Here is a 17,371-nt window from a genome sequence, read left to right as displayed (position 1 = left end):
TCCACCTACTTCCAGTCTTTATGCTAAGCTAAGCTAAGCGACTGCTTCTTTGGTTGATCCCCAGTTCCTCCTGTCCACATGTCAAAGTGTCCTTGGGTAAGACACTGAACCCCAAACTGCTATTTAAGCATTAAATAAATGCAGCCATTTATGTGTATTTCCCAGAATATTGATTTGGTTAGTTTTGATCTTGTCTTTGATGGTGTTCTCTTTGATGAATAACAATCTCAAAAAAAAAAAAAAAAAAAAAAAACAGCTTAAATTTCATATTCTGGATTTCATCGAATTCTTGTTTGATCATGAACAGTTTATTGAATGCCTGAAATATGCTTGGTGCCAAATAGCCTGAGGTTTGATTGAATTTTCCAGTAGGCTGGTATTAGTCCAACAGCAGCGGTGGTGGCAATATCATGACCAAACTAAGAGCTGAAATGCAAAAGAAATAAGCAACAGGGCTCAGAGAATCTAAGTTCATTGTTACATTATCTCACTTTTCAGATCCATTACACGTGTTGTATATTGGTCCAACAGTATTTTTGACTTGTGTTTTCAGTTAACACACAAACTGGGAGAAAGGAGGAAATCTCATGGCAGGCGAACAGTTTGGACACGGTCAACACACTCCGCTGTGACAGAGGCGGCAGTATGGTGTGTGTGTGTGTGTGTGAGCCCAAATGAGACTGGAGCAGACAGCTGGAGAGAGAGAGAGAGGGAGGATCACTGCCTCATACAGCGTGTCTGTGTCAGATGAGAAGGGGGTCACCCAGGATTCCCTTGAAGCTGCTCTCCAGGAAAAAAAAATAAAAATAAAAAATGTCACAAGATTCTGTTTGTACCTCTGGATAGGATCAGCTCGTCAGTGCTGCTGCTTTTTTCTTTTTTTTTTTTTGTATCATCGATTCGTTTTTGTTTTTGGTTTTTTTATTATTATTATTATACAGAAGATGCCGAAACGGGAAAGAAAAGTGAGGCAGAATTTTTCGGGAACAGACTGTTTGATAGAACAAGACGCGTAATAGGAATCAATGGAATCAATAGCGAAGAGATCGATTTTGTGCGAACATTTTTGTACTTGATTTGTATTTTTCATTTTTCTATTATTTTCAATGTAGTGAATCTAGAAGCCTGTGAATCTCTCTGGATTATTTTAATTTAGCTAATTATTAGATTTTAATGTGAGCTAATCAACATCTGAATGGTCATTTCAGGCTTAACCAATGCCTGAAACATTCCAGTTAGTCCGGAGCTCTGCTCATCAGGCTAGGAAGTAAAAGTTTTAGATGTCGTTTTTATGAGATGGTATTGCCCGTTTGCTTCATATCTTGGCTACAGCTACAGGCTATGCATTGAAACCAAAGGCAATTTACAAGCTGCATTCTTCACGCAGCCCCAGTGCAGGGTGATTTTAACAATATCGAGGGAAAAAAAATATTTAAAAGAAAAAAAAAAGAAAACGAGGGTTGAACTTTGCGCAGCAGGCTTTTCCTGCGTGGCTTGCTTGAGATTTTCTTTTAGAATATAAAGGACAGTAGCAAAGGGTCTCTCACAGAAACTCCGGAGAGCTAGGCTATATGAAGATCGCCACACAGTTGTTGGTTTTCCCTCGCAGAAATGCCAGTGCGTGCTGTGACCACCAGGTTCATGTACAAGGGACTTTGCACTATTCCAGATGTCCTCTCTTACCGGACCCCTGTTAACCTGCCTGAGGATGAGGTGGAAGGTGAGTCTTGTTTGTTTCTTTCTTTATTTGTTTGTTTGTTTGCTGGGATTGTTGGTTGGATTGCGATTTCAAGTTTGTTGTTGTGAGAGTTGCTACGTTTGAATGCAGCGTCCAGCTGGTAAAACCAGTTCAGGACCCTGGAGAGATCCTGCTGGTGTCCACACATCTCAGAGCACGCTGGGCTGTGGGTCTGCTTGTTTTAAAAACATGGTTCAGTACTACAGATATTCTGCATGTTGAGAGTTCAAATGTACCACAAAATCTGGGACAAGCTATGTTTCTTTATGGTCACCGTTTTATCCTCTTTCCTCCTTCTGTCTCTTTTTGCCTGCCTGTTTTTGCACATTGTTGCTTCTGATGTTTGGCACAAAGACACAAAATTAACAATTAAACTGTCAATTGTTTGTTTGCGTGTGTATGTATGTGTCAATTCAAAATTTCACACCATCCTCTGATAATTGCAATAAATAGCTAATAATCCAGATGCTTTTCAACATACATTTTACAACGCAGCCCAAGGTCTCCATACATGGCACCAGTGTTGTAAACTTGTGAGTTAAAAGCATGTTCAAACACAATGTCATGTCTCCTGGTTATATCCATGGCATTTGTGAGACTTAATTGCACCTGATGTCACTTACTGTTGATCATTTGTGTTCCAGGCTTAACATGGAGAAAAAAGGCTGTGATGAATGACGATTTTGTAAAATGTAGATGATCAACACCCCTCTGGGAAAATCCATGGCGGATAAAAAGTCGTCAATAAGTTGGGAGATTGATTCATTTCTAGCCTTGAATCACTTGCCCTCATCTATTTTGGGTTTGTTTGATGTTTTGCGTTTTGTTATTCATTTGTAAAAACAACCATCTACATCTTGCGTCTTGTACTTAGGCCACATAAAAGATTCATTGGAGCATTGAAATCACTCTTGCTGTTGTAAATGTGGTGCATAGCAGTTAAGAATGGAGGTTTTGTTTTTGGCAAATGGTCCTCCCAATGAGAAGGCACAGCTGGCAGTGATTTGGAACAAAGCCTGGGCACACTACAATAAAGAGATAACTCAGATCAGATTTGATATCACAAAATCTTTTATGAGAAGGGAATTCCATTCCCCCCTCTTCTGTCTGTAGGTTGCCCAGGCCCACAAGTGCCTGCCTGCCCTTGCTTTGAGCCACTCGTTTGACATTGAAAAGCCACTATCTGCAACAACGACGTAAATTTAATTGAAAGGTTGAATTAGAATAACAAGAATGTTGTGTGTTGCAGGAGAAGTTGCACAGTCAATGGTGATGCAGCTTTTCAGGTAATGAAGAAGTCTTTTCAAGCTGTGGTTAACTAATTGAGTAGCATTAAATATTCAGAACATAGTGTGACAGAGCGTTCAACCATGAACGTATTTACCCAGGGAAGATTCACTGAGCACATAATGCACTGCTACATTTACATGGCCTCACACCTCAGCAGTACCCGAGGTAAACAGTGCTCTGCCTGTTTTCACCGTACACATCCACCAGCACAGATAAAGAGGTGTGCAGGTTTCTTCTATTTACAGATCCTCAGCCAGACTGAGGGTTTGAATCAACAGCCTCCCACGTTCTGACCATCCACCCTTTACACTACTGCTGCTCCACCTTAACACACAACGTGGGAGCTGCAATACTGTCTAAATGAATGTTGTTGGTCTGTGAACAGTGCTGCAGTCCAGCGTGTCTGTGAAAATCGCTCCCTTTTTCACAGAGGTCTGAAAATCAACCTAGAAATATTGTTTCATCCACAAAATCTTTAATTACCTCGGGGCAGAAGTTCCCTGATTGCTCAACTCAAGTAATCACTCTCCCTAATCACATTTATGATAATAGTTTTTTTTTCTTGCAAGGTGTGCATATACTCCCTGTGTAAGTTTAGACTCCTCTGAGAAATAGATTATGAACACATGACTGAACTGCAATATATTAAACTCCAGAAAATAGCAATGAAAACAATACTAGAAAAAAAAAACACGAATGGTGGGTATTGTTTTTGAGCATTCAGAAATAAAAACCCAAGGCACAGACAAGTGAAGAATATGTCAGGAGCCAGATAGAATAAAATCTGAAACCCAGCAAAATTCAGTGGTTAACAAATAGAGCCATGTATACCCTTAGTTAACCCATTAATATTACATAAACACAACTATAGTCATTGTATTTTTTTTTTTTTTTAATTATCGGTAATGAAAACTCAAACATGAGTTACGTGATTAAATCAAAGTGGATTTCTCATGGTGACATTGCTGCAGAGACATGTTGACTTCATTAAAAACGTGAACAGAAGGACAGAGGGACCTTGTGCAAAGACAACAACACAGCGATCACATTGGTTCCAGTGTTAAAGCTCATGCAGATGTACACTGAGCTGCAGTTTCTCCAGTGGCCACTAGATGCTGTTTCAGTGACAATTGTCTCAGTCAGTTGAATGCAGTCAACTCCCAGTTTCTTTATTGTCAAGCAAAGCTGACAGTATTTTCTCTACATGATGATTTAATTTCCTAAGATGTGCATCTTGATGACATTTCTAAAAAAATATTGTATAATTTAAAAGTTAAAGACAAAATAAACTGCATGATGGAAAATGACTAGAAGACTTACCATTCATCATTTCAAGGGAGACAGAATTATTTATCAGTACATTCGGTGAGAAATGATCTGCTCAATAAGAAATACTTTTGCGGGTAGCATTGTTCAAATGCAATTGTGACAAATCTTAGTAATCCTACCATCTCAAGACCTTTGCTATATTTAATCTAACATTTTATTTGGATTACAATCAGATCTGCGATATTAATTATGTTGATAATATGATCCAAATTGGACATCAGCTGCCATATTTGGAATAACTCTACAAATCCCATTAAATCTCAGTTTGGCATACAATGCATGCAATTAACTTCAAATCTAAGATATTCTGTTGATGGTGCAAAAACCTCCTGGTACAATGAACAACACATTTGCAGTAGTAACAGTGATGAGTTTTACAGACACTTGCACTGAATAGAGAGGATGTTGTTTATACAGGGTGAGCTTTAGGGAGGCTGATTAACTACTCACAGCTCTTAATGGATCTGCTTCCAGGGAAGGTTTTTTGAACAGATGGTTGCCTAGGTGGGCAGGGTCAATGGCAAGGCTTCCTGCCCTTTTCTTTGCCCTTGTGTCATGTTGTCATAAACACTGATATGTATTCAAATCATTGGTACTGTAAAGGTAACTGTTTTCCAAACTCATCACAAGCATATGTTTATATATTTGAGTCTCATATATGTCTTATCCAAAACCTGATTTAAGTGGTAATTATATAATCTTTTAGAATGAACCTTAACCGTCAGAATTAACCTTGTGCACTGGGTTGTTTGGGATGTCTCTCTGTTTTTCCTCTATGGAAGAAAAAGGCCATTCAGCCATTCAGCCATTCAGCCTGTTTATGTCAGTGACATAACAGTAATCACCGTATTATTCATGTTCCTTCGCACATATATTAAACATTTATGTGCGTATTCACCCCGGGGTGAAAGCGTTAAATGTGTGTTTTATTTTTATTTATTTAACCTTTTATTTTACCAGCCAAGACATCAACAGCAATTTCTTATTTACAATGACAGCTTGGCAAGTGCCAGAAGACACTTGTAGAGGGTAAAGAGGGGACAAAAAAAAAAACAGAAGACAAACAAAAACAAGTCTATGTGTTCCTAATGCAGTGCCAAGTTTAATGAGCTCAATATTAAAACCAAGGTCCAGATCCAAGTTCAGCCCATTATGCATGAATGACTGTGATAAATGAATATATATATATATATATGTATATGCATTGTCTAATATATATAAAGTAATGCCAGGTCATGTCTGTGGTACACACACGAGGTAATCTGTGATTCAGTTAAGACTGTGTTGAGCAAAAAGAAAATATTCTGTGCATGTCAGATTTGAGTGATTAGACTCAGAGGTATTCAAAATGACCATGATCAGATCTCTAATATTTTTAAGATATTTTCCACCAATCCATTTCATGAAAAGACTTTTTAGTTTACCAAGTGCCAATTTTGTTTTTGTAAAAAAGGATCTTACCTTGTTAACATAACAATTACAAACGCAAAGCACAGCCCATAACTTATAGTAAAACTGGCAGACACTTTAACTGCACGCGTGTTGACACAGATAAGACTCTCGTTTAATGGCTGAACAGTCATGACTTCCCGGCTGCTGCAGTCTTGGAGGTCTCTGCGAGCTTGTATCGCTCCTCGGTGAATCCCTGACAGAGGATGTGAACAGTATTTATAGATCACAGCCAACAGGAGAATCCCCCAGACATCAGGCATTGTAGTGGAGTGTAGACCGTCTTCCACTTTGTATGCAAAGCTGTCTTCTTTTGTGCTTACAAATGGAGTGGGTTTTTGCAGCAATATTGTAAACAGACGAGTGTGTGTGTGTACTATATGTGTGTGTGTTATTGTATTGCAGCTGTCGGGGAACTGTAAATATACTGTGCACAAACAGGGTAATATTTGTCAGGCCAGATTTACAGTGGTTGGAGATGCTCTCTGTGCTCTGAAAAATATTGAATAAGTCACTCTTCACTTCAGCAAATGTAAATACTGAACATATGTGTCCATCTTTCGTTTTGATGTTTTCACCCCAAACCAGCAACATGGTTGGAAAAACTACAGGAAGACATTTAAGACCCCCTTATCTTTGCTGTGGCTTGTTTAATGTGGCTTCCTCTGTGGTCAAAGATAAATGTCTGGTCATTACGGTTGTAGCCGTCCAGAGAGATTCACAGTTTCAAACAACACCGTTTAACGCTGGTACAAGATGTTAATTAGGAGATTATGTCTTTACTCTCCCCTTGTCTGTCTGTCGACAGCAGCCATATTTCATTTACATTATCATACTGATTTGGGAAACACTTAGACACAAAGAAAGTGCCAATGGAAAACAATTTAACTGGTCATTGGATTAAAACATAAAATCTGTACAACTATTATACCGCTGGGAAGACCTGCAGGTCATGTTGCCCTCAAAGATTCAACTTACGGTTACAACAAATACAGTAAATCAAAGGGTTCAAATGCCAAAGTCTGAAGGGTCTGACTTGACTTAATCTCACTCACAGTCACACTTCTATCTCATTGGAGGAGAAGTGGACATGTTCTCACATTTTATAAAATAGCATTTTTATCTGTTTGTTTGTTTTTACCTTTACCATCATTTTAATATGAAAATCCTAAGAGATCTGGCAAAGAAAAGCAGCTTCATTAAAAGGATAGAAAGGTTACAGTTGAATATATAATAAATATATAAAATAAACAACATAGCCAGGAAAGCCAGACAAAACATCAAATAAAAATAAAGTCAGACACAATTAATCCTACAAAAGAGATCAGACCTGTAGGGTGTGTATGTGAGAAATAAATCATTTCAGTTAGTCCTGCAAAGAAGCAGCGGCTGCTAATAAAGTCAAAATCAAATTCTTCATCATTCCTAATAGTTTTCCTTAAAAGATCATGTCAAGTAATTTCAACTTAGCCTGGGAAGAGCTGCAGGTAGTGGGAATATTTCGAGTACTTTTTGACAGAAGGAGTTGTTTTAGCTGCAGGGCTTATGCAGCACACCTTCGCTGTCCCTTGTGACTGTGTGTGTTTGTGTGAATGTAATAAAGTGAAGATGCTGCAAATGTGCTGCAGCAAAGAAAGGTAGAGACGAAGTGTAAATGTGTGGGACTTGTGATGATGGGTTGACTCATGTCTTTTTTTTTTTTTCACTGTGTGTACAGGTCATTATGAGACTCCACAGGGACAATAAAGTATCATGACTTGTCACATCACGGGTTCACTATATCTTTTTTGACTTATTCAGCAACATAAAAACTGCATCAACTGTGTGTATCTGTGTGTGTAGTTTATACACCGTCTGCAAAAAAACCTTTTGTGTGTGTGCACATTCAATCAAGGTGTGTATGAATGAAGTATTCAGTACAGTATTAACATGGCTCTTTAGGAGAGTACCAACTGCTTGAGCTTCAAAGTTACCGAATTACAAACCTACAAATACCCATCAGGCTATCCCTCACATCGGATTTTTGCTTACATATATGTGTATTTTAGATTTTAATCCAGAAATATATTGTTTTTTGCCCAAAGATTAGTAAATCTGCATTATTTTTACAGTATATGTACTATGTTTAGACCTTCTTTTTTGTTCTGCTAAGCGAGCCTTAATGGAGCTCTCTCAGCTGTACAGTGTTTTTATTTTTGTAGCCTCTGGTTAATATGATTCACATGTTTTCCCTCTTTTCATTATCAGAAAGAAGGATGTCATATGTAACCACCTGGGAGGGGCTCTTATTTATGAAAAGAGTCTGATTCATCTCCCAGTGAATATTTTTATCCTCCGACCAGTTTTCTGTCAGTGCCTCAATAAGCAGCCTTTTGACAGGAAAACTACAATAATGTTCTTGCATTTAAGGTACGAGGCCCCACCTTTTTTACTTTTAAGTGGAACACACATGTGAAGACACGTGTCCGAGGCCTCGATTTACATCCCTTTCATCACAGCAACCAGCGACATCTTGGATTGACACACAAAGATCCTGTTTGATCCTGATGAGCCGAGGGCTTTGTGGGAGGACCTGAGTCTCTCTTTTTTTCCTGCGTAAATTGATAGTCAGTTTCTGAATGTCACCAGGCTCTCTGCTGGATGATGGATACAAGAAAATACAAGAACTGATCTTGATTCAAAACAACTGAACTTCACATGTGGTGACTATTATGAGACAACACCTATTGTGAATAGTGTGGCAAGCTCTGTTCATCCACTTAGACTAACTTTGGATACTGAGGACTGCCAGTTGTTATTATTCTATTCTCCTCTCTTCAGTTCCCGTGGAGTGAAGAGACCTCTTCATCTACCTCCTGCTGTATTAACTCTATTACCTTTTCCTGAGCAATGTCATGATTGTTACTGAAGGTGAAGAGTGGTTTTGCAGTAAACTGGACAATCACAGCAGGGAGCTCTCAGTGGTGGGTACATAGTGGATGTCTTTCTTCAAGGATAAAGTTGTTTGGTTCTTTGTTCAGAGAACAACGTGTTTCTCCTCAATTCCCCTGACAGCATTGTCTTGTATCTTCTCCTGTGTATAGAAACAATGAGAACATAGCTTCTCTCAACACAGTCTCAAATATGTGATACTCAAAAGAAAAGGAACACTGCAGCAACAGTGTCATATTGATGTGAATTGTTGGAGATCACACAGTATGTTTGATTTTGTACTCACTCTGCAGTATTGAAGCAAGTTTCTCAGGCTGAGAGGTCAAGAAACGGACACCAAATGTGTCGCCAAGCAGTTAAGAATGTCTGGTTTGCATCTTTAAAGTATAAATGACATGTTTAAGATATGAAGGTGATCACTACAGTGTCATCTTTCTTCAGAGGCCACCCACTCTTCTTCTGGCTCAAAGCCATTATTTGGGATTTCCCCAATTATTTCAGTGAAAGAGCTTCAATGGCCTTTCAGCCACCGCCAGTGCACACTGACACTTTGCCAATGTGCAGCTGCGGGCTTCTTGGCATCAGACCTTCTTCATGGACTATTTTCATGGACATTTTTAGCTGCACCATTAACCAGCAGGAATCACTCTGTAGGTCGGTCAGAAAGGTCAGTGGGATCTGTGGGTGTTCATGTTCTGTTTTGGTTCGCTTGGAAGGTCAGCAGACTTTAAAGTCCCGTGTTCAGATCTCAGGGTTGGCGAAAATGGCTCTTTGATGTTTGAGACAAATCAGTTCCAGCTTATTCGAGGGAACAATCAGCGTCATGATTCTGTTGGCAGCAGTTGGCCTAACCTGCCACAAATTTGACAGTCGATATTTCATTCTGTTCTTGCATGGCAAAATGTGATGAACTGGCCACATCACTTCTGTTTCAGTAAACTCCGAAGGCTGCTCAGTGTAATATGGTTCTATGTCATTTGCTTTCCTCCTTTTTGCCTCAAGTGACCCAGTACTCTGACATTTGTAATGGAGGATACCACAGTAGGCCGCCACCCCCATGAACAGAGAAAGTGCTGGCCAGACCAACAATCATGTCACCAAAACCAACTATATTCTCGTACAACAAAATAAAAAGCAAAAAAAAACAGAGATATTTCCTCTGCAGTCCCCACAACCCATTTCAAGATGATGCAGCACCTGTTGTCTGGATGTAAAGTCTGCACACTGTCAGAAATGAAAAGAGATTATTCAATGGTTTGGACGAAAGTAGCCACAAGCACAACTCAGTGCACATTTATTTGGATCATCCATAAACCAGTATTTAATAAACAGTGCTGTCAAAGTCAGATTTGTATCTGACAGGGTCTGAGTTTTTCAGTTATATACTGTAGCTGGAGGGAATGGAATTAATTTTGCTATGGGAAATTCTTGAATAAATAAATGCAGACTTATCACTTGGTCTGGTTGCCCCAGAGGTCTTGTTTTTAATTGCTGGAGAGGATTTTGAAATCAAAATGGGTTTTGTTCAGTTCAGTATACCAACAGGAGGGATGCTGGACATTTGTTTATAGTGTGGACATCAATTCACACTCTTTATCTAAAATTTTTTTGTCAGCCGACCCTACAACTGTCCCATTGTTTTTAATTATAAACAATGGCCCCATGAAATGCTGTTTCTGTCATCCCATCAACTTCATCTCTACCATAATGCTCATAAGGACTTTGTTATTGATGATTTACATACAGCGTGTCCAAAAATCAGATCTTTAGTTGACTAACTTCTGACAAACATTTGAATTTGTTATGTTCATTGTCAACGGTAAAATAGTATGTTGCATGTCTCTTCACAGTATGATCCCCCCAAACACAAAATAACAGCATATTCTCATCCTATTCATTATCTTTGCTCAGGATTATTGTGTTTGTTCATTCATTGTGGTATACATGTCAGTGACCACAGAATTTGTTCCTGTTCTGTTGAGTCTGGTGCAGCACGTTTGTCATTGTGGACACACCCATGACCATGTTTTTATCCTTGACTTGACTCTGAGCTCTGATGACGTATTTTGTTTGACTCAGTGTTACAGTCAGCGCCATTACCTCATCTTTAATGACCAATGTGCCACAATATTTTAGTCACTGATAATATTTTACGGAAATTTTACAGTCATAGTTTTGTCTCTGACTTGACCAATAATTTATTTCACACCAATATTAATGATTTTCTTCAAAGTATTTAAAAAGTTGGGACTTCTGTAAATGTCCTGAAATTATTTCCCTCCTATCTGCTTGTGCAGAAATAACACTAAAAAGTCAAATCATACAGACCATGATTACTTGCCTCTGTGAGGGAAAATAAGTTATTTTTTCTTTTCTATTAAAATTCCTGTGATTGATACAGTACAAGGACTGTCATGTTTTGGCCCTGACATTAGATAACTGAGTATTTGCCCCCTCACAGCAGAGCAAGGATACTCAGATTCTCTGATCAAGGACTCACACTAGAACAAAAGCTGAGTTTCCAGAAGCATCTAACACCTCATCTAAACCTACTTGTGCATTTATGCCTGATTGCATCTATGTGCTTATATGTTTGTAGGTGTGTGCAATATGCATTGTTATCATCCACTTCATTACAGTGTGTTTAAAACATTTACTAACTCACTGTGACTTACAGGAGTTGGATGCAATGATGTCAGATAATAATGATAAAAATTCTTTTGTGAGGTTCATAATGTTTAGTATTTGCTGAGTCTGGAACAGAGGTGTATTTCCCAGGCTGTTGTACTTTATTGCACCATATGGTGTTCAGATTATGTGTCTGCCTTCTGTATTCCAGTATAACTTAGCTTCAAAACATGGGCGTAGTCTACACAAACACATGATCTATGTCAGGAATGTAAATGGTATCCATTTAATATTTTTAAAACAAGATGACGGATTATGAGGTTGTGTCCCTATTGTGGTTGCATCTACGCATTCTTTAAATATTCACTCTTCACAGTGTGAAACAATCAGTAGTCCGGCCACTTCTCAGCTGGCTCAGTGAATTCATTATTTGTCACTGGCACCAGAGGTCGTGACATTGAATCTAGGGTGGTGTTGAAGGAAGATAACAAAACTCAAGCAGCTCTGCTGGCTGTAATTTAGACAAATATGTTGTGTCTGATACGTCAGAGTATGGTTCAGACAATGTCAGGTTGTCCAAAAGGACCTCAATTTATGCACCTCAACGGTTCCTTCTATTTTCTCCCTGGGCTATAGACTGCCACTGTGGGCTATCACTTGTAAACTGCAATCTCTCAGTCATTCATGTACACAAGATGGATGGTCAGTGCATGTCCACTTGTGGGCTTGCATGCAAATTACGGGTGGTGCTCGCCCAATCACATACTTGCATGTAAATTAGTTTTCTCCATCACATCCCTCACAATCACTTTCAATGCATATGAAGTTCAATCTATCTCTTTTGTTTGGTCGCAGCATCCAACTAAGCCATGTAACTGAAGATAGAGATGAGTCTGTGTTTTTGCTCATGTCCTTGTTTGATGACTCAGAAGGACTGAATCTTCTCAAACTTCAGTACAGGGAGGACAAGGCGGTTTTGTTCCTGTTTATTCTTGTAATTCCAGTATTCATTTAGTTTGGTCTTCTCAACATCTTTCCATCTCCACGTCCAGTATAACACGATAGCTTTGCTCAAGGATTTACATCATTTATACACTGGTGTATAAATATAGCACATATTTTATCTAAGATTTTATTAACACTATGACTACTGAGCAAGCACCAAACAGTCGTATATATTTGAGAATCTACATTAAAAAGTTCTGCCTTCGATGTGCAACTGCTCTTTTTGCCACTTCAAACAGCGTGCTGTGATGCAGGGTGAGGACAGGAACCAAACGGCAATGTTTATGGATTATTTACCAAAAGATGTAGTTAATTATAAACGCGTGAACCTGCTCACCGCCGTCTGTTACAACCAATTAAGTCATGGCCATGATGACACATATTGGATCTGAAGGTGTCTATTCATATACATCTAGAGCAAACAAGGAATTTGCACCATGTGATCTCAGCAGAAAAAAGTTACATCATATGAGTACACTACCCCCTGATTATCTATAAACCGTCTTTTCTTTGTGTTGAATATAAATATTATATTCAACACAGCCTATATCCTGAACGAGCCTTTATGACTTGTAGAGTCATAAAGGTTTTTTTCACCATCCAAATAATAATTAGATCATTCTCAAGACTTTTGTTCTTTGTTCTACCATGTTGTTTGCACCTAGTTTTCTTGTGCGCACCCTCTAATTTAGAATATACCCAACTGTTGATTTTGGCAAACCAACTACCTATCTAAATGGAAACTCAACTATCAATACGTCCTGAACCACATGTGAGCATGAACAAACACTGAAATGACACCCAGCTGCCAAAGAAGCATTTAATGGCCAAGCATCCAAAAACTTTTGAACCCTTGAATTTTAGGCACTATGTGTTGAAAGGGCTCTTTCCCCCACACAGTTTTTAAAATATTGATGTGAACCTGCTCAAATTAAAGCTGAGACTTGGCAGTGTAATGTCATATCCAATATTTTGTTTCAAATTGAATGTGCTGAAGCACAGAGCCTGAAGAACGAAAAGTGAGTGACTATTTAAACATTTACAGTGCAGACTGTGTACAAAATAAATTCTCTGTCCATGGCACTGAAGCATTAACCTACAGTCACTCGTGTCTCGCGTCAGATTTCCTTATCCTGTCTTTTGCTTTCAGTCCCAAGCCCATTTTTCCTGTTAAAGACATAAATTTTTTAAAATGGCAAATGTTACTGGAATAGGAGTAAATATTGCCTTTGCTGGGAACTATTTTCACTGGCACTTCTGGTGCAGGAGTGGGCTTTTATGGCAGCAGGGAGATGTATGTGAGAATAAGCCATTTTCATCATACTGAAGGAACATGTCACCCAGTGCAATGGCGTGGATCACTGATGTGTTTTTAATAGTCTGAGGTCATTGAGGAATAAGCGATAGTATATATCAGGAATTGACTACATAGATAATGCTAGGATCAAATCGTTATTGGTTTGGGTCTTTTCATGAGAGTTAATGACAAAATTACAAAATATCACTAAACTTGTCTCAAAAATGTGTTTTACAGACCTTTTTAATGGGCGTGTACCTCTGCAAAATTTGTGTCAAGAAAAAAGTTTTAAACGGCTCTTAATCCATCTTCTTCAAACACAAAATATATTAAATGATTCAGCCATGCTTCCACTTTCTCAAAAATTAAACATCTAAGAACAGGGATTATACTTCTGGAGCTTTGAACCGGAGTAACTGTCTGAAATTCTAAAGATATTTATGAACTACTTTTAACTCCTGCTATAAACACTGCCTACACACATTTTTCAAATGTTTGACTGAGCAACACAGTGTGAAAGCAGAACTGATAAATGTGTCTTAACATGCCTGTTGTTCTATACTTCTATCCTTCCTCTCCACTCTTAACTATTTTACTGCCCCCCTCCTTCCAACAGAGATTCGTGAGGCTTTCAAAGTATTTGACCGAGATGGGAACGGCTTTATCTCAAAGCAGGAGTTGGGGACGGCCATGCGCTCACTGGGTTACATGCCCAATGAGGTGGAGCTGGAGGTTATCATCCAAAGACTTGACATGGATGGTATGTTATTCTCTCTCTCTCTTTCTCTGGGTCAGAAGGTTTGTGAGTGCGCAGACTGCTGGATATAATCTGGCACATGCAGCTGTACAGTGACATGTTTGTATTTGTGTCTGTTTCATCAGGTGATGGTCAGGTTGGCTTTGAAGAATTTGTCACGTTGCTTGGACCTAAACTCTCTGCTGCTGGAATGCCCGACAAGTTCCACGGAGCAGACTTTGATTCAGTGTTTTGGAAGGTATATGTAATTATCAGTATCATCAATCAAGCCTAATCAAGTCTATACCTTCTCCTTTGTCTGTGTTTAATCTATTCTCTTTCCTCTTTTGAGTTGGCTTTCCTGAGGGCTTTTCAGTTGTTTTTGATAAATAGCCATCTGTTTTAATTAAAATTGTAATGCAAAAATTACTGAAGTGAATCTAGTCATCTCAAGTCCTTGATTTTCAAATGGCCTTGACAGACCTACACCAAGATGATAATTATGTCACATGCAGCATCTCCATGCCTTGCATTTAGTTGCGTTATCAAATAATTTATTTCACTGTCTGATTTTAATGAATATGTATTCTGTTGTGACGGAACAGCCCGTGAATACTCTCAGTCTCTAACTAGCATTCATAGCCAGGAGCGACCCAGTGCAGCTAACATTTATTGCTGACCTGCAGCTTGAGTGCGTCACTGAGGGGCGCTGAGACAGAAGTTTTTTCCTCTGCTAATTAGACCCTTCTTGGTGTTTTCTGTCTTCCCAGTGCGACATGCAGAAACTGACTGTGGATGAGCTTAAGAGACTGCTTTACGATACTTTCCGTGACCATCTCACTATGAAAGACATTGAGAACATCATCATAACTGAGGAGAGCCACCTGAACAGCCCGGAGTCCCATGTGGACATTGACAGTATGTCTAATTTTAAAGATTTTATTTCACAAATTGTTGTTCAGACTTTTTTGAATCTGTGTTAAGATGCTCAGATGTGCTAATATTTTATTTTTTCTAAATTTTTCCACAGCAAGTCCCACACAACAGGAAAAACACACGTGTGTGCGTAAAAGCCTGATTTGTGCCTTCGCCATTGCATTCATCATCAGTGTCATGCTCATAGCAGCAAATCAAATGCTCCGCAGGGGGATGAAGTAAATATGTGTTTCCAGCTGATTACAATGAAATTTAAGGATGGATGCTGAAAAAGCAAACACTAACCCAAATACTCTACTGTTTTTGGTTTTGTTCTGTGTTTTCAACAACCACAATGCTGCTGTCATGCAGTGCAGTGGCTCTGTATGACCACTAACCATCACATACCATGGTAAAACAGAAAGAATGAAAGAAAGACACTTCAAGGGCTGAATAGTACCCTAAAACAGTAGTTTGTCCAATTCAAATTTCTGATGTTTTAAAGGAAATTCGATAGGAAAGCAGACTGTAGAAAGCTTCAGTGTTTCAGTGTACAGTATGTAGCTGTAGTAATAGTTGTGCTGTGTCTCATATATCAAAACAGTCAATGTTGTTGATGAGAACTCTGCCATTTGGAATGCACCCAACAAGAATAGTACTGATGACCGTAATAAAGCAATACAAAAGTGCTGACAGGCTACATATTTCGTAGTTTTAGATCACTTGCTAAAAACATAAGGAAAAATGACACACAAGGAAAAACGATGCACTGCATAGCATCTTTTTTAAGTATCTGTTTATTTTAGTGTGCCAAGATTTCCAGTCCAGAAGTACAAGTCACATCAACCTTAACAGATTTTGCTAAACTGGTACCATCTGTCATCTAAATCTTACCAAAAGGGTAATTCCAAACACAAGATTGTACTACTTATAAACACTTAATGAATTTCTGAGTTAGAAAAACTCCCCAAGGCCGACAGGATGAACAGTAATAACTTTGTTGATCCTTAAACTTTTCATCTTGGGCCATCATTATGTCAAACTTTTAATTTGTCCAATACTTTGGGCTTGTGACAAAATACGTACATGTCTGTAGTTTGTGTTTAGTGCTAAGCAGCCAATGTTAGCATGTTGCCACACAGGTCTAAGCTGGTGGACGTGTTTATATTCTGCTGTACTTGCCAAACATCAGCATGTTAGCATTGTCAGTGTAAACATGTTGCAACAAAGCAATGCTATGCTTGAGTAAAGACTCACAGAGCCACTAGCATGTCTGTAGGCTCATAGATAAAAAATTTTGTGAAGTTACACACAGCACACAGGGGATGTCATGAAATCATGCAAATCTGTCAGGTGCACTGACAATTCACTTTAGTAAAATGCTACAAACACAAACCTTTTAAATTTTTGCAAAACATCATCCAACAACTCCCAGCTCAGCTTAAACAAGATGTTTAAAAGCAAAGACATGAAAAGAAGAAAAGTCCATTGCCCAGATTTTCCACCGTGACAGTGACAAGTACAAAGAACCCAGCAATTGGAATAAACTGGTGAACAAGCACAAGAACACTGTGGAAAGCATTGCTAAAAAGAGGCTGTGACCCTCAACCACATGCTGTGTACTCCAGTCAGCTGTTCTGCAGAAAAATCCCATGGTCCATTTCTGAAGATGTCACTGTTTTCTAAAAATTAATTGATTTGTTTCTGAGCTCAGAGTGAACACTCTTGCCTGAGCAGCTGGCATGTTTTTTTCCTTTCTTTCTTTCTTTTTTTTTTTTTTTTGTTAATCAAACAGCTGTTTTCCCAGCTGAAATGTGAACAACTGTGGGTTTAAGAATTAAATTGAAGTGAACAGTAAGCTCTCAAGTTAAAGGCATGACATGGAAGGAAATCATAAAATCCCTCTAAAAAAAAAAAATCAGACAAGTCGAATGTGTGCATGGGTATTTTTGCAAAAATTCCAAGATAGAAGTTGATCTCCTGACCATCACACAACTGGTTACACATGTTTCTCTCTGCCTCTGATACATGTAAAATGTTGCTGCATATTTTA

General features: G+C 38.7%; 1 protein-coding gene across 1 annotated transcript; it reads left to right on the top strand.

Annotated features, from left to right (window-relative positions):
• The first annotated feature begins 1,611 nt into the window (after window positions 1–1,611).
• Window positions 1,612–15,574, top strand: cabp7b (calcium binding protein 7b). The gene is made up of 5 exons (XM_041059212.1): window positions 1,612–1,720; window positions 14,284–14,427; window positions 14,550–14,662; window positions 15,174–15,321; window positions 15,434–15,574. The coding sequence occupies exons 1-5, from the start codon at window positions 1,612–1,614 to the stop codon at window positions 15,559–15,561; spliced, it is 642 nt and encodes a 213-aa protein (XP_040915146.1). The 3' UTR covers window positions 15,562–15,574.
• The last annotated feature ends 1,797 nt before the right edge of the window (window positions 15,575–17,371 follow it).

The sequence above is a fragment of the Toxotes jaculatrix genome, chromosome 16 (genome assembly GCF_017976425.1).
Source record: "Toxotes jaculatrix isolate fToxJac2 chromosome 16, fToxJac2.pri, whole genome shotgun sequence".
Lineage (NCBI taxonomy): Eukaryota > Metazoa > Chordata > Actinopteri > Toxotidae > Toxotes > Toxotes jaculatrix.
This window is presented reverse-complemented; position numbering and strand designations above follow the sequence as displayed.

What these genes read in the sequence shown, in the direction of transcription:
- cabp7b (XM_041059212.1), top strand. Translation starts at nt 1,612, where the DNA reads ATGCCAGTGCGTGCTGTGACCACCAGGTTCATGTACAAGGGACTTTGC. An exon ending in TTGATTCAGTGTTTTGGAAG is followed by an intron (nt 14,663 to 15,173) that starts GTATATGTAATT and finishes CTGTCTTCCCAG; the next exon opens with TGCGACATGCAGAAACTGAC. An exon ending in GTCCCATGTGGACATTGACA is followed by an intron (nt 15,322 to 15,433) that starts GTATGTCTAATT and finishes ATTTTTCCACAG; the next exon opens with CAAGTCCCACACAACAGGAA.